The sequence below is a fragment of the Chlorocebus sabaeus genome, chromosome 15, assembly GCF_047675955.1.
Source record: "Chlorocebus sabaeus isolate Y175 chromosome 15, mChlSab1.0.hap1, whole genome shotgun sequence".
In the NCBI taxonomy this organism is placed as follows: domain Eukaryota; kingdom Metazoa; phylum Chordata; class Mammalia; order Primates; family Cercopithecidae; genus Chlorocebus; species Chlorocebus sabaeus.
In genome coordinates this window covers 78,847,205-78,869,857 of record NC_132918.1, presented here as the reverse complement: position 1 = coordinate 78,869,857, position 22,653 = coordinate 78,847,205, and the positions used below count along the sequence as shown (strand labels likewise).

General features: G+C 34.8%; 1 protein-coding gene across 47 annotated transcripts in view; it reads left to right on the top strand.

Moving 5' to 3' along the window:
• CLASP2 (cytoplasmic linker associated protein 2) overlaps positions 1-22,653 on the top strand; it is a 215,689-nt gene that overhangs the window by 110,774 nt on the left and 82,262 nt on the right. For 11 of the 47 annotated variants that reach the window (XM_038002979.2, XM_038002978.2, XM_073023686.1 and 8 more), the window contains 8 exons: positions 910-933; positions 2,650-2,667; positions 5,106-5,207; positions 12,419-12,589; positions 15,408-15,515; positions 19,759-19,821; positions 20,768-20,874; positions 22,558-22,581. In XM_038002979.2, the coding sequence (XP_037858907.1) occupies positions 910-933; positions 2,650-2,667; positions 5,106-5,207; positions 12,419-12,589; positions 15,408-15,515; positions 19,759-19,821; positions 20,768-20,874; positions 22,558-22,581 (617 nt within the window). The remainder of the gene's footprint in view (positions 1-909; positions 934-2,649; positions 2,668-5,105; positions 5,208-12,418; positions 12,590-15,407; positions 15,516-19,758; positions 19,822-20,767; positions 20,875-22,557; positions 22,582-22,653) is intronic. The other 36 variants (XM_038002982.2, XM_073023688.1, XM_073023687.1 and 33 more) reach the window with 5 other exon arrangements.

Here is a 22,653-nt window from a genome sequence, read left to right as displayed (position 1 = left end):
CAGTAGGGAATTGGGAGTAGTCACGTAAGGCACTCTGCTTGCACATCCAGCCACAATTACCAGAATCCCAGATTCCCAAAAAGAAAGGAGGTGTTCACCATAAATCACACTGTTTGCAAAAACAGCTTAGGCGAACCGTAGCAGAGTTCTGTGTCCCCACAACTCCCGCACACACACTTAAAATAACCTTATTAATATAGGGAAGATCCAAAATGATTACCAGAGACCAGCCCCACAAGCGTACACTTCTTAAGAACAATATCAGTCCTGCTATGTTAAATCCTTTTAGCATGGGCACTAAACACCAAGTCAGATATTTATCCCAGTTTCTAGTATTGCCAGTATGCATAACTTCATGGTTGTGTAGTTTCCTCTATGGGGCATCTCAAGTAATAGAATAGAGAAAGTGAGTTAGATTCATTCAGATGTGAAATTTTATAGGGGCTGAAAGTTCTAAGAAAGGATGTGGGTGGGGAAGCAACAAGGTAGTAAACAGAGGCTAATGATGAGAGAGCCTAAGTGTGGAATTTGGGGGTATACTATAGACAAGAGAGAAAAGAAACAAGGCCATGTGACTGGATGGGAAAAAGTCAGACTAGAGCAGGGGATTGGCCTGACAGCAAAGTCCAAGGCTAGGACATGGACCTCACTAACTTTTCTCTTTTTAGGCTAGTGAAAATAAGACTCATTATCAACTTTTAAAAAATTATCTACTTAGTACATTAGGTGAAGTCTTTATCTCACATCTTGTTTAATTTCCTAGTCTGTTTTAGTTGAAAACAAGCTTGATATGTATGTCTGTGCTATGAATTCTGTCTTCTTAAAGAAAATGTTTTCTAGGAATTATAAAAATCATTTCTTCTAATATACTAAGTTTTCCTCTGTTCCTTGCTTGCACTTTCATCAAAGAGGATACTTCTGACAAGCTGGATGGTAAGAACTTCCTTTCCTAATTCTACTAAAGATTTTTATGGAACCTGGATTCTATATAATATTCTTATTCATTCTTCTCTTATTTTCTGAAAATATATTATTAATACTTATTTAGTGATAACGTTAATGTAAAAATGGCTACGTAATTCTCTGAATAAAGTTGGGGTTATATCCCAGTCTACTCAAATACTAGGTAACTATTTTGTTTTAACTTAATTACCTTAAAATGTTTTCCCGAGCTCTTAGAAGTACGCCTCTGAATATTCTCGATTTGTTAAGTCTTCGTAAAAAATATTAGATTCAGAAGAATGGAAAGAAATCTCCTAAGTCATTTCATTCACCTCTTTAGTCTACTAACTGATATGACAAATGACATATTTCATAAGTTCATATGATTGTTTTTGAAAATGAAACGCAAGTTACAGAGGCTGACTTTTTAAGAGGGCGTTGTAAACTAACATTTAGTCAAAATTGAACTTTAAACTTTGCCCTTTTAATTTCAGTATTCAGTTGATTACAGTTTATCTGTAGTGGCTCGGTTCAGTAACAACCCTGTATGATATTTTTTGTCTGATACTAGATAGTATATTATCCACACTTTCCCTTCACAGCAGCAGATACCATAATGTTATCTATGAGCTTGACCTTTTTTAAATAACTTAAGATACTAAATCTGTATGCCACATTATGAGATCTAAGAAAAACAGAGACACTATATATTTTTCTGTAAATTATTATTTAAATGGAAAATTGATCTAATATATCTTCTGTTTTAATGAGATATAACATTTATTAAACCTTGGGTTAGGTACATGACTGCTAGTTATATTAGTCTCTGCTTTTCTATATTATTATAATAAAATATTGAATGAAATGATAACCCATCAAGAGTTGGTTTCTATGTATCAGACCCCTTGGATATCCTAATACTGATATTCTGAATCCTTTAAAAGCACTTTTATCTCTTTCCCGTTCAAAATATTTTCCTGTTTGAGTAGGAAATATCAATCTATTTGAGGAGTCACTTCTGTTATATGATGTGATACTCTTACTGATGTTCAATCCTATGTTTAAAAAAAATACACAGACATGTATATTATTGCCCTTTAGTAGTGAGTTATGATGTTTGTACTTAGTCATTTTTTATAGATTTCATCGACATCTTAAGGAGTGCACATAAATGTTCAATAAATAGCTAATGAATTGGATTGATAGGTTTTTATTTTGTAGATGCTTTGATGAAAATGGGCAAATGAGGCCTAGGTCATAGATTTTATTCCTATGCTTCTTAGTTAGCTTTTTCTGATTCCCTTATGGGCTACCCTTTGAAAATGCAGAGAAAACATTTCTACCCTGGAAAGAGCTATAAAATTTCATTTTCAAAGAGTAATTACAGAGTTACATTTTTTGAGGGATTAATTTTTTATACCATTTCAAATTTTAAGAATGAAATATAGCAGACAAAAAATGTTTCCTATAGATTTTTGTTATTTTCATTTGTCTAGTTTCAGCCTTTTTCTGTGTGCTGTGAATCATTGGATTTCCTCAAATTTTGTTTTTCTCAAAATGAACCTTCCCACAGTTAATTTAAGGCTGTCAAAAAGTTACGTTTTGCTTTTACCCTTTCATTATAGTGTTGGGTGGGGATTGTGAGGCAGGTCTTAATATCAACATTGGCAGAATTTGTTGAAATACTGTTTTATTTTTCTTATTTAGGAACAGCATCTGAAGATGGTAAGAATTATATATTTTGTTAGTAACACAAATACATCTACATTACTATTTTCACTGGTAGGAATTAAATATTAAAACTAAAATAGGCTAATTTCTTTGCAAGTCTTTATAATTTGCCAGTGGTAGTAAGTTCTACATTTTATATTTGGTTGTCTTAGTAATGTGTGGACCTTTTTTTTTTTTTTTTTAAATTCTTCATCCTGCTAGTTTGCTTTGTACTTTAGATCATCTCATGCTGGAAAAACATAATTGCTTAACATGTTTAATAATACATAGTATAATGTAAGCATATAATTAATTTTTTATAGTAGTGACATTAATGCTTTTCTTACGTTTGTGTTTTTTATTTATGCCAATTCATTTATACTTTAAGAGATCATGCACCATTGCTTTATCATTGAAGTTTTAAATGCATTTACTTAGTCTGCTTTTAAAATATGTCTTCTACTTTTGAATCAGTAAGTGGGGAATTGGTCACAGATTCAAATTGAATTACACCAGAATTGCTACACATATCTTACTGAGTCAGTTCATCTTAAAAATCATTTTTATAGTTTTGAGTTTGTAGAAAGGAATTTAGTGTTTATATTCACTCTACCTGAAATCTGTCTTTTTAAAACCTCTGATTCAAAATATAATTTTTCCTCTAGGTGTTATGTGAATGACTATTTTTTGCGATACAAAACCAAGTAGAATAAAAAAGTTATTTGGTCTCATGTTTACTCTGATATATTTAAAATAATTTTGTATTTTAAGTTTTAAATTGGAATACTCTATAAAAATATGATCTCTGGCCAGGCAGGGGTTCACACCTGAAATCCCAGCACTTTAGGAGGCTGAGGTAGGAGGATTGCTTGAGCCCAGGAGTTTGAGACCAACTTGGGTAACATAGTGAGAACCCATCTCTACAAAAAATTATAAATTTAGCTGGGTGTGGTGGCACGCTCCTGTAGTCCCAGCTATTCTGGAGTCTTAGGTGGGAGGACCGCTTGAGCCTGGGAGATCGAAGCTGCAGTGAGCCATGATCATGCCACCACACGCCAGCCTGGGCAGCAGAACAAGACTGTGTATCAATAAATAAATAAATAAAAATAAAAACATGATTTCTGGCACTGTGGAATTGTAATTTCAAATGTTAATATCAAAATAATTAACATTCTCATTTCTTTGTTATATACAATGTAGATAAATTCTCCATTTCAAAAATAATAATTTGGTCATTTTGTTTTACTTTTTAGTCAAGAGAACTTTGTGTCCTGCTCAAAATAGACTGTAAAAGGGTGAGAGGCCTGAACCACGGGCTCATTAGGGGCCTTGAAGTTGATAGTATGCTGGTATTCTACCAATTAAACTTCTGGTTTTGATTCTGTTTTATTCCTAGTTCTTACTACTCTCTTATCTTTTCTCATTTCTTAATTTTGTGATATCTCCTTATTCTTTAAGGAGTTTTTATTCTTATTATTTAGTATGTTTTTTCCTAATTAATATGGTCATATTGGGCTAGCCAGTATTTCATGTATACCCTACAAGTTGTATCTTTTAATTTTAACTAAAAGTAGTTCTGAGCCCTTCTTTTTGAATGACAAACCTTATTGGTTCTGATTTGATAGTAGTTGAGACTATTGCTTAAGAACACCAAAGTACCATCCAATAATATATTCTGTCCTCACTTATTTTTATTAACTGCAGCTAACTTAAGCACTTGACAAACATGTTTCTTGTGGTTAAAGAGCCCTAGAAATAGAGTGAGGATGTTTGTGGCCTAGTTTTGTGGAGGGGAATGAGACAGTGGTAGAGTAGAAAGGAGCAGTTTGGGAGGTATGAAAAGAATATATTGAGAAAAATGCCAACTCTTATGTGATATGTGTTTCCTCAAATCATTTTCTAAATGAAATGGTTGATTGGAGGAAGAGAGCAGTAAACATGTCCATATACATGTGTAGTAATCTGATATAAAGAGATTAAATCTTTTGCCTTATTATATCTCTTCCTTCAGATCCCTTTAGAAGTACATTTTCAGTCAAAAGCATGGTTTGAATTATTCCTAAGATTAGGCTTATATTTAAAACTGTAGGGTTGAGTTGAGAATAATCTAAACTTCATGGAAACTAAAATTTCAGAATTGCAACTACCAATTGAGAAACAAGTGACATGCCTATGGTAATTATCTTAATGATAACTGCTGGACTAATAAATAAACTAAGAATGTAAATCTTTTAGTTTGATTCTTCTTATCCTTGAAGGAAAGTTAGCTTATTGTATAACACGTAAAAACAAAATACTGTTTATAAAATTTTTAAGAGAAATAGAACCTGTAATTGATGATTACATTATTACAGAATTTGGCAATACCTAAAAATAGTGAGATTTTTCTCCCCTCATTATTAAACATTATTATAGAAAAATGTTTTTAATTGTGTAATTATTTTATTTCTCAGGCCGGGTGAGAGCAAAACTTTCAGCACCACTTGCTGGCATGGGAAATGCCAAGACAGATTCTAGAGGAAGAAGTCGAACAAAAATGGTGTCTCAGTCACAGCGTATGTATTGCCTATCAGCCCTCCTATATTTGTCACTATGTTAGGATAAGTGTGTTCCTTGTATATTACCGTATTAGATAATTGACCAGTGGATAAAGACAAAGCTAATTTTAAAAAAGACAAGCCACATACTGAGTTCTTGTTCTGTGCTTTAGGTTCATCATCACCTGACAAAAATGAAGGTATTTTTTTCAATGTTTTGGATCAGTTGTTGTGCATGTTTTGGAATTTTTTGAGTGGGTGTTGTCTTGTCTTTGGTGTGTTATTAGGGCTGCATCATTGATATCTGCCACTTAGAAAGAAAAACTTCATCTGCCTTACAAACTTTTGCATGGAGATATTTTAAATAGCACAAATCCTTAGCATTAAGGTGTTCACATTCTACTCAGACGCTAATGTAGAAAATTGTGCTTTTTAGAGACAAAATAATTGCCATGTATTAGCATCAAAATATGGTTATATCTTAGGTAACATTATTCAAGGACAGATACGTGGTATCTTATTTTCCCCAAAATCTATTAGATTATCTATTTTTGGTTAGCATTTTTGGCAGGTATATGCTAATTTATAGTGAGGAAACGTAATTTGAAATGACCAATTCTGTTGCATTCATGTTAAATTTAGGATTTATAATTTTGCTCTTTCACTGGAAGCTGTTTGTCATAAGCGCAATTATTAAAAAGCACAATTTTGAGGTCTAGCTAAAATTAATCATTTATTTCTATGTTTCAGAATAGTAAACATATATTTATGGCATTTTTAAAAACTATTTATTTATTTATTTATGAGAGATGGGGTCTTACTCTGTTGCCCAGGCTGGAATAGAGCAGTGTGATAATAGCTCATTGCAGCTTCCAACTCCTGGGCTCCCACCTTTGCCTCTTGAGTGGCTGGTGCCACAGGCTTGCGCCACTATGCCTGGCTAATTTTTTGTTTATTTTAAGAGATGGCGTCTTGCTGTGTTGCCCAAACTGGTCTTGTTCTTCTGGCCTCAAGCAATCCTCCCACCTCGGCCTCCCAGAGTGCTGGGATTACAGGTGTGAGCCACCATGCCTGGCCTCATTTATGGCATTATTAATTTAAAATCATTTGTTCCTCTTCCTTCTTTACCAAGAGATTTTCCTTAGTGCTTACCTCTAAAACCAGGACAGTTTTCTAGGGAAGTAATTGTGGGAGTTATTCATGTGCTTCACCATTTGTTTTTCTTTTTGTGAGACAGGATCTCACTCTTGTCACCCAGGCTATAATGGTGCAGTGACGCAATCATTGCCCACTGCAAGCCAGGAACTCCTGGGCTCAAAGGATCCTCCTACCTCAGCCTCTCAAGCAGCTGGGACTACAGGTGCATGCCACCACTCCTGGCTAATTTTTTTTTTATAGAGGTGGGTTCCCACTGTGTTGCTCAGGCTAGTCTCAAACTCCTGGGCTCAAACCGTGTTCCTGCCTCTGCCTGCCAAAATGCTGAGGTTATAGGTGTGAGCCACTGCACCCAGCCTTCTTGGCTATTTTTGAAAGAAATAAATGTAACTATTTTCTACCATTGTTTAGGTGATTTATTAGATATGGATGTCCTATTTGTTTGTTTTTAACCTGATTTCTGAATCTTGAAATCGGGAAAGAGAATAGGGCATTGAAGGGCAGGATAGTGATTACACAAGTCTTACCAACCAGATCCTTCTCTTTTTCCAAAGTCAGAAAATACAGGCAGAGTAATGATTGGAGCACTCAAGAAGAGTCCAAAAAATAAGCGGAAGTAAATTGGTTTGCAGCTTGAAGGTTATTTATGAATAGGAAAACTTTTATCTCAACTAAATCAGTAGATCATATCGTGTTCTTCCCTGATCTTGTATATTTTTAGAGTAACTTAATCTTTAGCAGTGTAGCATAGTAGTTAGAAGATGTGTTCTTCCATATGTGCTGCCCAGACCAGTATTAGCATCATCTAGGAGCTAGTTAGGAATATACAATCTCATATGCCATTACAGATCTACTGAATCCAGTCTTTAACAAGATCATCAAGTGATTTGTATCACAATTAAGTTTGAGAAGTACATACCGGTTTAGATCATGGACACTGGAGTCTGCCCAGGATTGAATACTGGCTCTTTGAGGTTATTTGAAGTTACTGTACTTCTGTAATTTCATCTGTAAAATGAAGAGGATAATAGCATCTACATAGGATTGTTGTGAGGATTAAATGATGTAGTGTATTTAATATACATAAACTATTACTTAGCTTTGAACAAGCACTATATATGTTAGCTAATAAAATTGTCATTATTTTTAAATTTTTTTAAAATTTAAAAAAATTTTAAATACTACAGATGATCCTTATTATTATTCTTAATCAAATGTCAACTGAATTTTAGACTGCTTTTGTGTACTTCTGTACCTTGTTATTCTTAGTGCCTTCAGTAAACAGATAAATAAATAATGAAATTAGGAAAATTAAAGCATAAAGATAACAACCAGGAATTTCCATGTCCATTGTCTAAGGATAAAAATTAATTGTGAGATATTAGTTCTTTTCTGAAACAATACTGAGGCTGATGTCAGGGCAAAGAGTCCAAGGGCCCCCCCCCCCCTTTTTTGTTTTTTTTTTTTGCTTTTTAAAAAATACTTAAGAGACCTCCTTTTCATGTACATTGTAAGTAAAGATCACTTCACTAGAAAATAGAATAATTTTTTGCATTTGGCTTTTCACTTTGAAACCCATTCCATAATCCTCCACATCTTCTCCTAAATTGTGAAAACACAATAATTGGCTTTCTTAGACTAAATAGGACTTTAAGATTAGAAGACTTTCCCTCTGTAAAATCATTTGGGTTTTATATTGGAGGGACTTTTGTTTGTTTGCTTGCTTACTTATTCGAATGACTATATGTTCCATTCCGAATTCTTTTGTAAAAAAAGGTATTATGTAATTTGTATGCAAGTTTCTTTACAATATATTTGCACAGAAATATTACTGTGATCATCATCCTTACTTTGTCATAAAGTGATTCATTAGGGCTTGCATGGTCTTACCGTACCTTTGTATCACAACTTAGAAAAAAAAAGTCTCTCAGATCAAAGCAGGTGTGTTCTGATGGCTAACCAAAATAAATAAATAAGTGGAGACTCAAAGGAGAGATCACTAGACCTATATTTATGACAGAATTGTGTCTCTTTTTCTGTTGGTAGTGGCTGGTTGTATACAAATGGTTGTACAGCCTGTCAGAAACTTTGTCTCCTCTCCTCCCATCTTTTGTGTTTTTTTGGGTGCATCTTAACAAAGATGACATTTGTAGCTTTTTCATGTAATTTTTCTTCAGCTGTACAGTGTTGTAGTTGTTCCTTATAAGTAGTTTTAAATTAAATGTTTAATGAAAACAAACATTTAATGATTTTGATTTCGACTGTCAGTAGTAGAAAAGCTGAAGAATTTACATTTACTGTTGCAATCTCATTTCATCTGCTTTGTACATGAGTGTCTGATTTCAGTTGATTAGCTTTAAAAACTACTAAATGTACTGCTTTTGTTAAAGACATCTGTGCTTTTGGGATTTTTTAAAGTTTGCTTTTTTTGCTTTAGGGTTTTTAATTTTCTGAGAACTGACTAAAGCTTTCTTATTTCCATCTGCCATCCATTTAAAAACTGCTCCTTCCCTCTTCATGGATTATAATCCTTACCCTAATTCTGCCTTTACACTTGTTCAGGATCACAATCTGCTAATACCATTGGTGGTAAGAATCTATAGACTTTATGTGTGCATCTATTGTTTGATCACATATTTTCATTATGAAGAATGGGTTCTATTCAGCAGAAATTCTTAACATCATAGTCTATCATTTGTAGTCATACTGGGGCAGAAATTGCCAGTTGTGATTTTTCTTTGGCCTTTGTCTTATTACCAGAATTTTGATTTGTTTTTTTTAATGTCATAAGTTAATACTGTGGATATAAACATTCAAAAGGAACAGGAGCTTTTGTCATGCTTTGAAATGCTATAAAAACTATAAAATGGTAGTTTGAAAACTTTAGGTAACACAAGAGAACATAGGTGTTCGATGTCAAGTTTTGCAAATATGGGTATTTTCTGGTAGCATGCTATTCCTTGGATATATCATGACACTTTTCATCAACTCTGGTTTTCCTAAAAGAAATAATTAGTGTTGGCGGCTCTTTACTGGGGAAGGAGCCTTGGTATTTTTTCCTAAGTATGAATAATTCCAAACTGGGTCATAGGTACTAGAATTATCACACTCTTGGTGGGAATCAGGAGTATTGCACAGGAGAGGGTAATGATTAAAGCAAAATGAACACTGACAATTTTATTTCCTAGGATAGGGCAGGAATGAATTTAAATTTATAGAGTGCACTTGCATAATTTTTAATAAATTCAGTAAATCTAGGGTAGAAAGAGAAGTTACTCTGTTTCTGAACTGTAAGTTTCCTATCTGCTGAATAGACCCACATTTCAAGAAATTCTGCAGTCTCTCCTACCAACACTTCCACCCCCCAAATTTATATTGGTTTTAATAGAATACCATATTGTATGTGCTCAGTTCATTATTTATACTTTTTATATTGTTGCGAGTTTTCCCATAAAATATTCCATTGGCCTATCTTGCATTGTGAGTTGTGGCATGTTGGGTGTTTGGATGTTTTTGGTGTGTATGTTTAGTTTAGACACTGCATGGAGAAAACAGGTTCCTTATGTGAGTATCCTTAAGGTTATAACTGAAAGAAACTGGATTTAAAGATTCTTCACTTGAAACATCATGAAACATTCAAATGAGCTATTTTAAAATACACTTGATTAATTTCCTTACAATAATTTAGAATTCCTTCTATACAGATAGTAAATTGTTAATTGCATTGGAAGCACTGCTTTGTTTTACAATATTGTTATCACTAATAGGAAATAAGTTTCATTTCATATGCTGGTAAAGTTTAAGAATTAAGCAGGAATATAAATTGTATTCAGCAAGACCATTCCAAGAAAATTGTAGTAAGAATCACAGATCGCCAGCCCATGGACCATGTCTAGTCTGTCTCCATTTATGTATTATTTGGCCTATAGAATATGATAAAAATCTGGAAATATCAAAGCTTTCATTTTTGAAAAATCCCAAGACCTATCCACTATCACCTCAAGACAGAGGTGGCTAGAACTAAAAAGTCACCTCTTAGTCTAGGAAAGGGCAGGCACTCCCCTCTTGATCAGTCGTCTTACTACTCCCTACTTTACACAGTGCCCCTCGCTTCTTTGACATCCTGTGCTTGTCCCCATTGGCATTTGAGTCTGTAGAAATGAAGCCTGTTTGGGTAAAACTGTATATCATGTAACTGTACAGCCCTCTTACTGGGTAGAAGTAGTGCCACAAAGGGAAAAGGTTGCTTTCATGAAGATTAATTTAACTGCAACTTTAATTTTTCTGTTACTCTTCTGAATCTACATTTAGACTATATCTTGGAGTTCTTATGTAGTCCGTTTTTCTATTCAACATAGACATAAAGTGCTTTGATTGACAGGGAGCTTATCTCCTTAAAATTTAACCCTTGCATTTCTAGTTTAAAAACATGTTTTTAAAACTTTTTAAACCCATGCACAGTCTCTGAAAAGATTTTACTAACTCTGCCTGTGTTCCTGACCACATGTCCACCTTCCAAAATGGAAAATTACTTATTTGAAAAGAGACCGGGCGTGGTGGCTCAGGCCTGTAATCCCAGCACTTTGGTAGGCCAAGGCGGGCAGATCACGAGGTCAGGAGTTCGAGACCAGCCTAGCCAACCTGGTGAAATCCTGTCTCTACTAAAAATACAAAAATTAACCAGGCGCGATGGCAGGCGCCTGTAATCCCACCTACTCAGGAGTCTGAGGCAGGAGAATCGCTTGAACCCAGGAGGCGGAGGTTGCAGTGAGCCGAGATCGCGCCACTGCACTCCAGCCTGGATGACAGAGCAAGTCTCTGTCTCGAGGTGGAGGGTACGGAAATACAAGAAAAGAAAGAAAAGGATCTGATTCATTTGATGTTTTCCCCTTACTCCCTTTCTACCCTTAGAACTTCTGTAACCCAGAATGTCACTACCCAAGAGCGCTCTGTTATTTAAAGACAAATAGCAAAAAGCAAGTTTCTTTTTCAGCTGGCCCACTTTTGTCAGCATTTGAAATTTAATTGTGTTAAGTTTAAAAATATGTCTCATAGTAAGACACATAGCTTTGCTGTACCCATTCAGAGAAATCTCAGCAGGCAAACTATTTTAAAATGCAACAGTTTATCATTATTATATACTTAACAAAAAAAATAGTGATAGAATTGCTGGTTTTTTTTTTTTTTTTAATACAGTCATGCTCTGCATAACCACATTTAATCAATGACCACATATGTGACAGTGATCCCATAAAACTGTAATACTGGGAAGCAGGTGAGGAACAGAAGACTACATATTGGGTACAGTGTACATTGTTCGGGTGACAGGTGCACCAAAATCTCAGAAATCACCACTAGAGAAGTTATGCATGTAACCAAACACCACCTCTACCCCAAAAACTATTTGAAATAGAGCTTTAAAAAATTATAATACTGTACTTTTACTGTACCCTTCTATATTTAGATATTTTTAGATACACAAATATTTACCATTGTGTTACAGTTGCCTACAGTATTGTTAATGGCATACTGTATAGGATTTGTAGCCTAGGAGCAATAAGCTATATGCCATATAGCCCAGATCTGTAGTAGGCTATACCATCTAGGTTTGTGTAAGTACACTGTGATGTTCACACAATGATAAAATCACCCAACAACACGTTTCTCAGGATGTATCCCATTGCTAAGTGACATATGACTATATAGCTTGTTCACACAGAACATGATAGCCATAGGAAATGGATTGTCAGATAAGTGATTTCTTTGGAAATCTTGTATACCATTTGTGTTCTAAAAATTATGATGATGTTGTCCTTATTAAACATAGTGTCTTATACCTCCAAAACTCGAAGTATATTTAGGTGATTTACCATTCAGTGCTCATATATGTAGTATACCTTTTTTTTTTCCAGGTTATAATTATATTTAAATCTTCCTCGGTCTATTTCCTTTGAGCGTAGAACCTGTCATACTATCACAGTTTTCTGTATTATCAATATTTCTTGAATTTTTATCCTTTCAGCAAATTCTCTTGGTGTTTAATCATAACATTTATATATATGTTTGGTGTTCAGCTGGTAGCCGGTCTGGGTCTCCAGGAAGAGTTCTGACCACAACAGCCCTGTCCACTGTGAGCTCTGGTGTTCAAAGAGTCCTGGTCAATTCAGCCTCAGCACAAAAAAGAAGCAAGATACCACGGAGCCAGGGCTGTAGCAGAGAGGCTAGTCCATCTAGGCTTTCAGTGGGTAAGATTTTTTTTTTTTATGTGAGACATGTGACCCTTTTTAAATTTTTTTTATTTTTTTCAGGCTTTGGCAACATTGAAGACTTTGGAATACAATTAGGCACTTACAAATTGGAAGAAAATAACTTAAAAATTCAACAGTTGAAGAATAGGTTATGAGTTGAATTAGGTATCTTAAACGTGTAATTCAGGGCCTGGCGCAGTGGCTCATGCCTGTAATCCCAGCACTTTGGGAGGCTGAGCGGGGCGGATCACTTGAGGTCAGGAGTTTGAGACCAGCCTGGCCAACAACGCCATCTCTACTAAAAATATAAAAGTTAGCCAGGCATGGTGTTGCATGCCTGTAATCCCAGCTACTCGGGTGGCTGAGGCAGGAGAATCTTTTGAACCCAGGGTGAAGGCTGCAGTGAGCCAAGATCACACCACTACACTCCAGCCTGGGCAACAGAGACTCTGTCTCAGAAAAAAAAAAAAAAAAACACAAAAAAACCCCAGAACAAAACAAACAAACCCTGTAATTCATAGGAGCTTTGAAAAATATAGCTAGTATTTTAAAGGAAAAGGTTATTGTGGAATTTTATAACATATTTATCACATATACACACACATATATATATATATATACAGTTGCTTGTATATTTGACATTCGTGTTATAGTTCAGCCCTATTCAAATACTAGTAAACTTTAATATTTTCTCTGTGTATTGATTAGGATATTTTAAATTTCAGATGATAGAAATGACAGTCGAAGCCAGCTTAAACAATAAAAATGGATTTATTGGTTCTTTTAAGTTTGAAGATTGTACAACCTTCAGGATTGATTGATTAACATTGCTATGATGAACCCAGAATCTGTCTATTTTCCCTTTCTCTCACTCTCCCTTCCTTCTTTTCTGCTTTATCAACCATGTTGCTGGCTTTGTCCTTAGGATAGCTGCTGCTTGATACGTCATTTCCAGAGCAGAAAGCCCCTAATAATTCCAGTTTATTTTTAATAATGTTTTATTGTTTTAAGTCTTTTGCAGATTACCTATGTAACTTTAAAAATATTCTCATATTTAAAGAAAATACTCACATTTCTATTTCTTGTTTCATCAACCTCAATCAGTATCTCAACTTCCATACTTTTCCTCCCTTCACCTTACACTCTTAATCAATTTTTATATTATTAAAGTTTACACGTACATTTTCTTCTGTATCCACAAGCAAGTCTCACATATTTGTTCCATAATTTGGCTTTAAAAGATGAAAAGCTATAAATAACATATACTGTGTTATGAGTAAATGAATGTTGTTTGCAGCCAAGACACATAGTGTACTGTGAACCCATTTCTTCCCAAAGGTACACTGAGTGTTAGGGACCACTTGAAGGAGAATGTTCCTGTTATAAGGAGATGAATTATTTTCTCTTATATTCCTACCAGTTACTTACAATTATGCCACGTTTTCATTTGCTGTGTATATAGAAAGTGACTAAGAGTAATGTGCACTTCTCATATCCTTTAGTATTGCTTTCCCTTCAGTATTGCTGAAAGGAAATATGCAATTCCTTATTTTTTCCAGACTTTCTTTTCAGTACTCTCTGGATTAGTTGCCGTCTAGGCCTCTTGCTCAGCTGTCTTCTTGAGATTCCCATTTGCTGCTTTCCTGGTTTGAATCACTCCCTCCTGGATCCTCTTTCTCTTCCTTTGCTCTTTTGCTTTGCTCATACACATTCTCAAGTAAATTCCTTAGAAATTGTATGTAAGAGTCAAGCTTTTTGAAACCTTACTTGTCTGAGAATGTCTTTATTCAGTAGATGGCACAGATTTCTTTTGGGCGTACAGACTTTGAATTACTGTTCCTAGCACTTTTCATTTGTTCTGTGCCTGGTATTTGGCCCATGAGCCTCTCAAGTTTTCATCTAACTAATTCACTTCCTTTTGTTTTCCAGACATTATTTTAAATTCTCTGCTCCACCTTTAGTCAGTCTTCACCCCTGTTTATTGTTTCTTTCTTTCCATATTTGTGGGGTTTTCATTTGTGAGGAGGTGAGAAAAAGAATGGGAATTGAAAGCATTGGCTTATTTTTTCCTCCTTTGTTTTTGTTTGTTTTAGAGACAGTCTTGCTCTGTTACCCAGTCTGGAGTGCAGTGAATGATCATAGTTCACTGCAGCCTGGACCTCCTGGGCTCAAGCAATCCTCCTGCCTCATCTTCTTAAGTAGCTATGACTACAGGCGTGTGCCACCATCCCCAGCTAATTTTTGTATTTTTTTTGTAGTGAGACAAGGTCTCACTATGTTTCCCAGGCTGATCTCGATCTCCCAGCCTCAAGCAGTTTTCCCTCCTCACCTACCCATGTTGCTGGAATTACAGGAATGAGTCACTGCACCTTGCATTTTTTCTTCTTTATCTTGAACTAAGAACTTAAGAATGGGTATTTTACTTTAGATTAATATTTGATAAGTATAGGGTTTTTCTGTCTATGAAAACCAAGATTTTAACTTAAGATACCAAAAATGTTAGAAACCTCTATAGTTCAGTGAACAAAGAGAAAAATTAAGTTGTACTATATTGTACAGTATATTAAATCTTTTTATTTGCAGCATTTTTGGTTTAGTAAAATATTATTTGCCCTTCTAATTTCATACAAACTAGAGGACCATATTTAAGAATTTAACTGTATTCCTGGTAATGCTTCAGCAAAAGTAATTTCTTTTCAACCTTAGAAAAATGTAAGTTACTGATCAGTCTTTAAGAAAGAAAAAAACAAAATTTTTTAAGATGCAAACTCTGTTCTGTTTTCTCCCTTACTGTGCTGCTGTTGCTTCACACCAGCCCGAAGCAGTCGTATTCCTCGACCAAGTGTGAGTCAAGGATGCAGCCGGGAAGCTAGTCGGGAGAGCAGCAGGGACACAAGTCCTGTTCGTTCCTTTCAGCCACTTGGTATGTATTCCGGCAGGTGTTACGTGCATTGCTGTCCATTGTGTTACCACTATCCGATTAACTTCAGCATACCTGGGATTCAGCTTTCTTTGTTGACAGATCTTTCTCTCTACCCGTTTTCTGTCATTTTGAGGAAAGGGAATTACATGTTTGGGAAATTCCTTTGACTTGATTTACATGTCTGAAATGAATATATTAGTCATTGTATTAACAGACCGCCTTCATAATCAAGTAAATGTCACATAGATTTAAACTTCAGAATATTGAAGTCTAGATCTTTCTTAACAGGTAAACCTACAAATTTAAAGATATTTAATCTCAAGTGAAATGTGAGCTAGTTTGATAAAATACTTTTGTCTTTTTCAGCGGAAATGTTAACATTTCAGCTTAGATCATTTAACTTAGGTTACTAAAAAGAATGCCACAAAATAATATATGAACTACTTGTTAATGGTAGGGATTAACATTTTTATAGTATTTTACAGTTTAACAGTCATTTCCTATGAGCTAATGCTCTTGTCACAGCAGTAAAACTTGTTTGTCCCCAATTGTATTATAACCTTGATTGTAATACTATATTTACCTCAATTATAAAAATATTAAATGATTTCTTAACAGTATTAGGATAACTGGAGAGGTATAGTTGTGTATGTACCTTGAGAATCTTTAGAATTTCTGCATAATCCTTCAGCATTTTAACTAGTACTTTGTTTAAATGCACAAGCCTGTAGCCATTTCAGATTTTTTTTCTTTAACACAATGTAGTTTACTGTAAGACTTAGAAGGTTGCTCTTCAGACTTTGAAATGCTCAGGGAGAACATAGTTCTACTTATCCAGTGGAATTCTTACTTTCCCAGATATATATGGTAGTATAGAATTTTCTTTTTTTTTTTTTTTTTTTTTTTTTTTGCTGTGGAGTCTCACTCTCTTACCCACGCTGGAGTACAGTGGCACAATCTTGGCTCACTGCAGCCTCCGCCTCCCAGGTTCAAGTGATTCTTCTGCCTCGGCCTCCCGAGTAGCTGGTATTACAGGCACCCACCACCACACCCACCTAGTTTTTGTATTTTTAGTAGAGATGGGATTTCACCATATTGGACCAAGCTGGTCTCGAACTCCTGACCTCAGGTGATCCACCCCACTCGGCCTCCCAAAGTGTTAGGATTACAGGCGTGAGCCACCACACCTGGCCAAGAATTTCTAATGGTTAATTTCTCATTCTCTACGCCATTTGGCTCAAATATACTAGGCTTTTTTGTACTGACCTAGAAAACCCCATTAAAGCTAGTCACAGGAATATGCTCAGCCCTTGTTTGTGTTCCAGCCCCGAGTGCCAGAGAGTTTCCCTCTTTCTTTTCCCTCTGTGGGGAGGTGCCAAAGTAAAAAGAACTGTTCCACATCACTAAGGCTGTGTGTGGCAGGTACTTTGTCAGAGATATTTTTAGTTCATATGCAATAGAGTTAGTCTGCAGAATGTCTGTATGTGTGTATGTGCGCGCGCACACACATATACGTGGTGCATCCTCATGGATATACATTTAAAGAAATGAAGTAAATCCGGCATGTGTATAAAATAATCATGCCACTTTCAGAAGTGGAGGGAAGTGGAGTTGGATGTGTAGTGGTTTAAGAATGTATGTTATAGGGTCAGGTGGCCTGGGTTCATTCCCCAGCTACGTAACCTTTCTATGCCTGAGTTTCCTCATCTGTAAAACAAGGATAATAATAGTGTGTACTTCTTAGGATTGTTTCGGAGACTCATAAATGAGAAATACATTAAAAACTCCCTCAAGGCAGTGCTTGACACATAATGAGCACTCTATCGTGGTCATCATGGTCATCATCACTGCCACCACTGCTGCTGCTGCTGCTGCTGTTACCATTCTACCTCTTCCCCCTGAAACTCTAATCACTTACCCTAGAAACAGTTAAATTACACTGCAGTGGCAAGGATCTCAGATTTCTTAATGGTACGGGCACCTGCATTTATATAATGTTGATATTGCAGGTTACTAGAAAACATACCAAGAAGAAACCAAAATGTGTTTCTGGACTTTGTAAATCTGTACAATAGTTAGAGATTAGAGGACCTTTATAATCCACTACTAATTACTGTAGTGGATTATAAAATCCACTACTAATTACTGTAGTGGATTACTGCTTACTAATTACTGTAAAAGTAAGCATAGTTTAATATGCCAGTTCTTAAAGAAATATTTTGTCTAGTCATTAATATTCTAGATTCATCTCAAAGCTTCCATTTGACAATTTAAAAATTACTTAAATTTTAATATTAAAAGAAACCATTTTCCTGATTCTCATGAAAGTTCCTATTTGCACTGAAGATGACTAAACCTTTTAGTCATAGTTTTAGAAGAATTGGCTTTTTTATAGCCATTTTATTTACATGTAGGTACTGCGTAGCAAGGCAGCAGATTAGCCCTGTTTGTTTTGCAGGGATGAAAGGTAGCATTCCCAGACATTAAGTTGTTTTTGCTATTCCCATTCTCTGCTACATTTGCCTACATTCTTTGGTCCTTTCTATTGTTTGTTTCTTTGGTGGAATCCCCTTGTTGCTTGTGACTGGATATTGTTATTCAGCAGATGAATCACAAGTTTAGTGTGAGGGCCCTAAAGCATCAGAAATAAACCAGAAGCAAGCAAAGTTTAACTTCTCTGGAACTTGCACCTTTAGTTTCCATTTATTTCTGGAACCAAGATGTTTTAAAGGCTTACTTAATTTCAGACACCTGTTATCTTCAGTCACAGATAACTATTGATTCTGTAAAGTGTTTCAAAGATTTTTGTCCACTAGACATTTCTAAACTTGTTCAGCTCTTCCTCATCATTTTAGAAATTATTTCTGTTAGATAAAATTAAAACTAACAGTGTGTTTTAGTTTATTTTTCTAATGATACCAGTCACCTTTCAGGGCTAACTAAACATTTTGTGCAGCATTCTCTTAGTTTAATCCTCCTTTCTTTCAGTCTTCCTGTTTGTTAAGGCTGTCCTGTAGCAAACAAAAGAGTGACATTTTAACTGCTGTAATGTATCTGGGGAAGAATAACTTTCTAAATTAAAGTAATATCTTTTATTAAATATCAAAATGCATTTTTTGGCTATTCATTTCTATATGTTAGAGAAAAGTTAACTTTATGGTGTTATGCAAAATATGCTAAATTTAGATTTTAGAGCAGTATATAGGGAGATATGTCACAAATTTCTACATTTTGGTTAAATTATTAGTATGTTTTTATATTCAAATGTGCCTTGATATTTAAATAATCTACTGAATGCAGAATTGGTGTTATGTGAACCATTATGGAAAATGTTAATGTTAACAAAATGAGGTGTATTAACTTTTGAACAACGTAAATTAAAGATGGTACATCTACTGTTTAAGGACAGAGGAATTGAAAGTACAGATACTGAAGGGTATCACTAGTAGTGTGGCTATAATCAAATTAATCTCTCTCTAGGCTTTAGCTTTCTCATCTTTCTTAGTTTGTTCAGGCTACTGTAACAACATAGATTATGTGCTTTTAAATGACAGAAATTTATTTGGCATGGTTTGGGAGACTAGGAAATCTAAGATTAAAGAACCAGCAAATTTGGTGTCTGATGAGGACTCATTCCTTTGTTCACAGATGATGCCTTCTCATTGTGTTCTCAAATGTTAGAAGGAGCTAGCTAGCTTTCTGGGGTCTCTTTTATAAGGGCACTAATCCCAATCATGAGGGCAAATTGGCTCCCAAAGGCACCGCCTATCTCCTAATACCATCACCTTGAGGATTAAGATTTCTACATATGAATGAATCAGGTGTTGGAGAAGGTCAGTCAGTTAGACCATAGCACCATCTGTAAAATTGAATACTAATTTACTGCCTCATTGGATGTCAGAATTAAAGGAGATAAGATTTTATTAGTTACTAGTTACCATGGTGGTTTTTTTTTTAAACTATAATGTTCGTATTTTTGTTTCATGCTTGTACCTTCAACATTTCCTTCCATTTGAATACTTCTTTTGTCTCCTGTAGGCCTGTCTGTCCACTTAGGTGTAAGATGTGTTTTTGTGTCAGGAATGATGGTGCAATGCTAATATTCCATTGCCCGATTTGGCAATACTCTGGACTATAAAGAATAACACCAGTGTTAACTAACTCTCCTTGCCTGACAGTAGTGCTGCCACTATTCCTTGTTTCTGTGGTAATAGATGAGGTTTGTATGGTCCTGTTATTCCAGCCTCCAGACACCATTCCAGATCAACTGGTGCCCTCTACGCCCCCGATGTGTATGGGGCCTCAGGTGAAGGATGAGTACATTTTCACTATCATCTGGCATTCATCTCAGTTTTCATCCTTTTCAGTTTCCACTAAATAATATTCATGTTTTAAAATTGATTTGTTTTTATTATTTAAATTTAATTTGTTGGAGAATAAACTTTTTTTTTTCTTTTCTCCCAAGTAACATTTTCCCCTTTAGCAACTATATTGAGCATTTTTCTTACTGGTATATGGACATTTTTTGTATAACCTGTTGTGTCATTTTTAAATATAGAATTGTTTTTATGTTCTCATCTTTGTATGTTGTGTTCTTTTTAAAAAAAAAAAAAAAACCAAAATGGTGGATGAAGTGTTTTAATTGTAAATGATAGTATAGAAAGCAGTTGAGGGGGAAAATTCATCTCTGGTTTGTCTCTGTATACCTCAGAATGTCGGGCACATAGTAGACACTTAACAGCTATCAAATAGATATCTCTTAGTTGTAGAATAAAACCAACTTATCTTGAAGGAGAGGAGATACTAATTAGAGCTTATTTTCCTTGTAAATTTCTCACGTGTCTTCATGGATCTCCCTAACCACTACTGGTTGAGGATTGATCTTTGTTCTGGGTTACTCTGTGATTCAACTTTATGGATGATATATGCCTGAACTGATAGAGCTGGATTGCAGGGCTATAGACTTGCAAGCCCTTAGTCTGCCAGCCGTGCTTTCTTCTACCTTGTGGTTATAAATAAATAGCGAAATAGTGACTGTTCTTTATTTTTCACACATTGTCAGTAATTTTAATTGCCCTTACCCTTTTATTTTGCCAAAAACTAAATGTGCCCAGAAAATACAATATTGCTTTTAAAATGCTTTGCCCCATTGGTTTTTTTTCCTTCCCCTGTAAGGGTCTTAAAGTCTCCCAACCTGACCCTGTTATATTTATGACTCCTTTAATTCTGTTTTCCTTCTTTTGATGATTTAGGTCCGAGTTATGGGATCAGCCAATCAAGTCGACTGTCGTCTTCTGTTAGTGCCATGCGAGTCCTGAACACAGGTTCTGATGTGGAGGAGGCGGTAGCAGATGCCTTGGTACTCTTCTCCATTTTCTTATCATTATAAATGTTCCAATTATGAAACTATTGGATGAGTAAGCCGGTCTATCCATGTGGGAAAGGGGATGGGGAAAAATCAGTGATTAAATCTAAAGATAAAATGTGGACAGTGTAAAAAGCAGAACAATATAATTATTGATCTTTATTAATCAGAATTGTATACCAGGGCCGAAATTACTGATGGGCTATCAGAAGTATAAATATAGATGTCTTTAATATGGTAATATGTTTTATACAGTGTAGTATACTTAAGGTAAGGGAGATAAATTATATAAATATGTACACTTAAAAGCGTGTAATTTCAAGTCTAGCTTAAACTTTGGTATTTAGGGAGTATTTTACTTTGGCGTTGGATTTTGTTTAGTCTTTTATCTGTGTTTTTTGAACTAAAATAAAGTACAACCTCAAGGCAAATTATAATTAAGATACAATTATATCTTATAGTTAGATATAATTCATGATTCTTTATGTCTGACACATTAAACAGTGAGATTTAAAAACATGCTCTACAGATCCATGATAGCTTGTCAGAAGATTGCTATACATATATCATTGTTGTTTTTCTCACTTAAAATTATGTAAGAAGTAGCATTTTTTAAAATGTATATAATTGGCTTTGGCTAATTTCCCAAGTTAATTCAGTATCACTTCCTCTTTCAAATTATAATACTAATCCTATGTTTGAGAAACATTTACTCAGTTTCTTACCCAGAACTTATAAGAGATCTCATCTTTGTTTTGAAATTTTAAAAAAAAAGTTTCCTAAAATTGTAGATCCCATCTTAACTAGTGTTGATATAATACAATGTTTGCCACATAGATTTGAAAAGGCAAGTTTTTAAAAATATTCGTTGGTAATAGCTATAATTTATTGAATATCACATGTGTAGTTCTGTGCTAACCATTTCACTGTGCTGAATATTTCCCGTTACTTCAGCCACTTGATTATTTTTTATAAATTAATATAATTAAGTAGGGACTTTGTTCTCCTCAGCATGGGATATATTCATCACATCTTGTTCTGATGATATTAAATTAATCAGATGTTTTTGATTTGCTATTCCTCATCCCTGTATCTCAAATCATGTTTTCTGGGTTTTTTCAATTGGATAATTTACCAGTTAAATTCTACTTACGTAAGTGTTACGAATTGATTGGCTTATTCTTGAACTATTACTTAGAACACTGAGATGGTGTGTTTGAATTATATGAGGAATGTTTAACTACCAAGGCTAAAGTTTGACTCCCAGTAATCTGATTCTGAGTACTTCCATTACTTGCAGAGCACAGAAGTTCCACTTACAACTACCAATTTTAAGGAAAAAACTTTCCAGCTAGTAAGCCTAATTTGTGCTGGAGAAGATCAGAAATACATTTAACTTTGGAAATGACAAAAGGATCCAAATAGGAAGAACATTTAGGTTTCTTTGAGAAAACTGGTTATGGGAATATTTTTGTAGCATCACTATTTCTCTTTGAACTAAAGAATATTGACAAGATTAAAGATATAGCCTGCTAATAAGCAGTTCTTTGTACCTATGTGTGAAAAAAACGTAATGTTTCTGATCATAGGCATTGTTAATGCCTACTTCACTGTGCTGATTAGCAAAATGTTCTTCATTATTTTCAATTTTTCTCTTTAAAAATTTACTGCTCTCAGCTCTTAGGAGACATACGGACTAAGGTATAGACATTGCTATTTTCTGACATCTTATGATACGATAACTTTTTTTTCTTTCATCAATTTAACAAATGA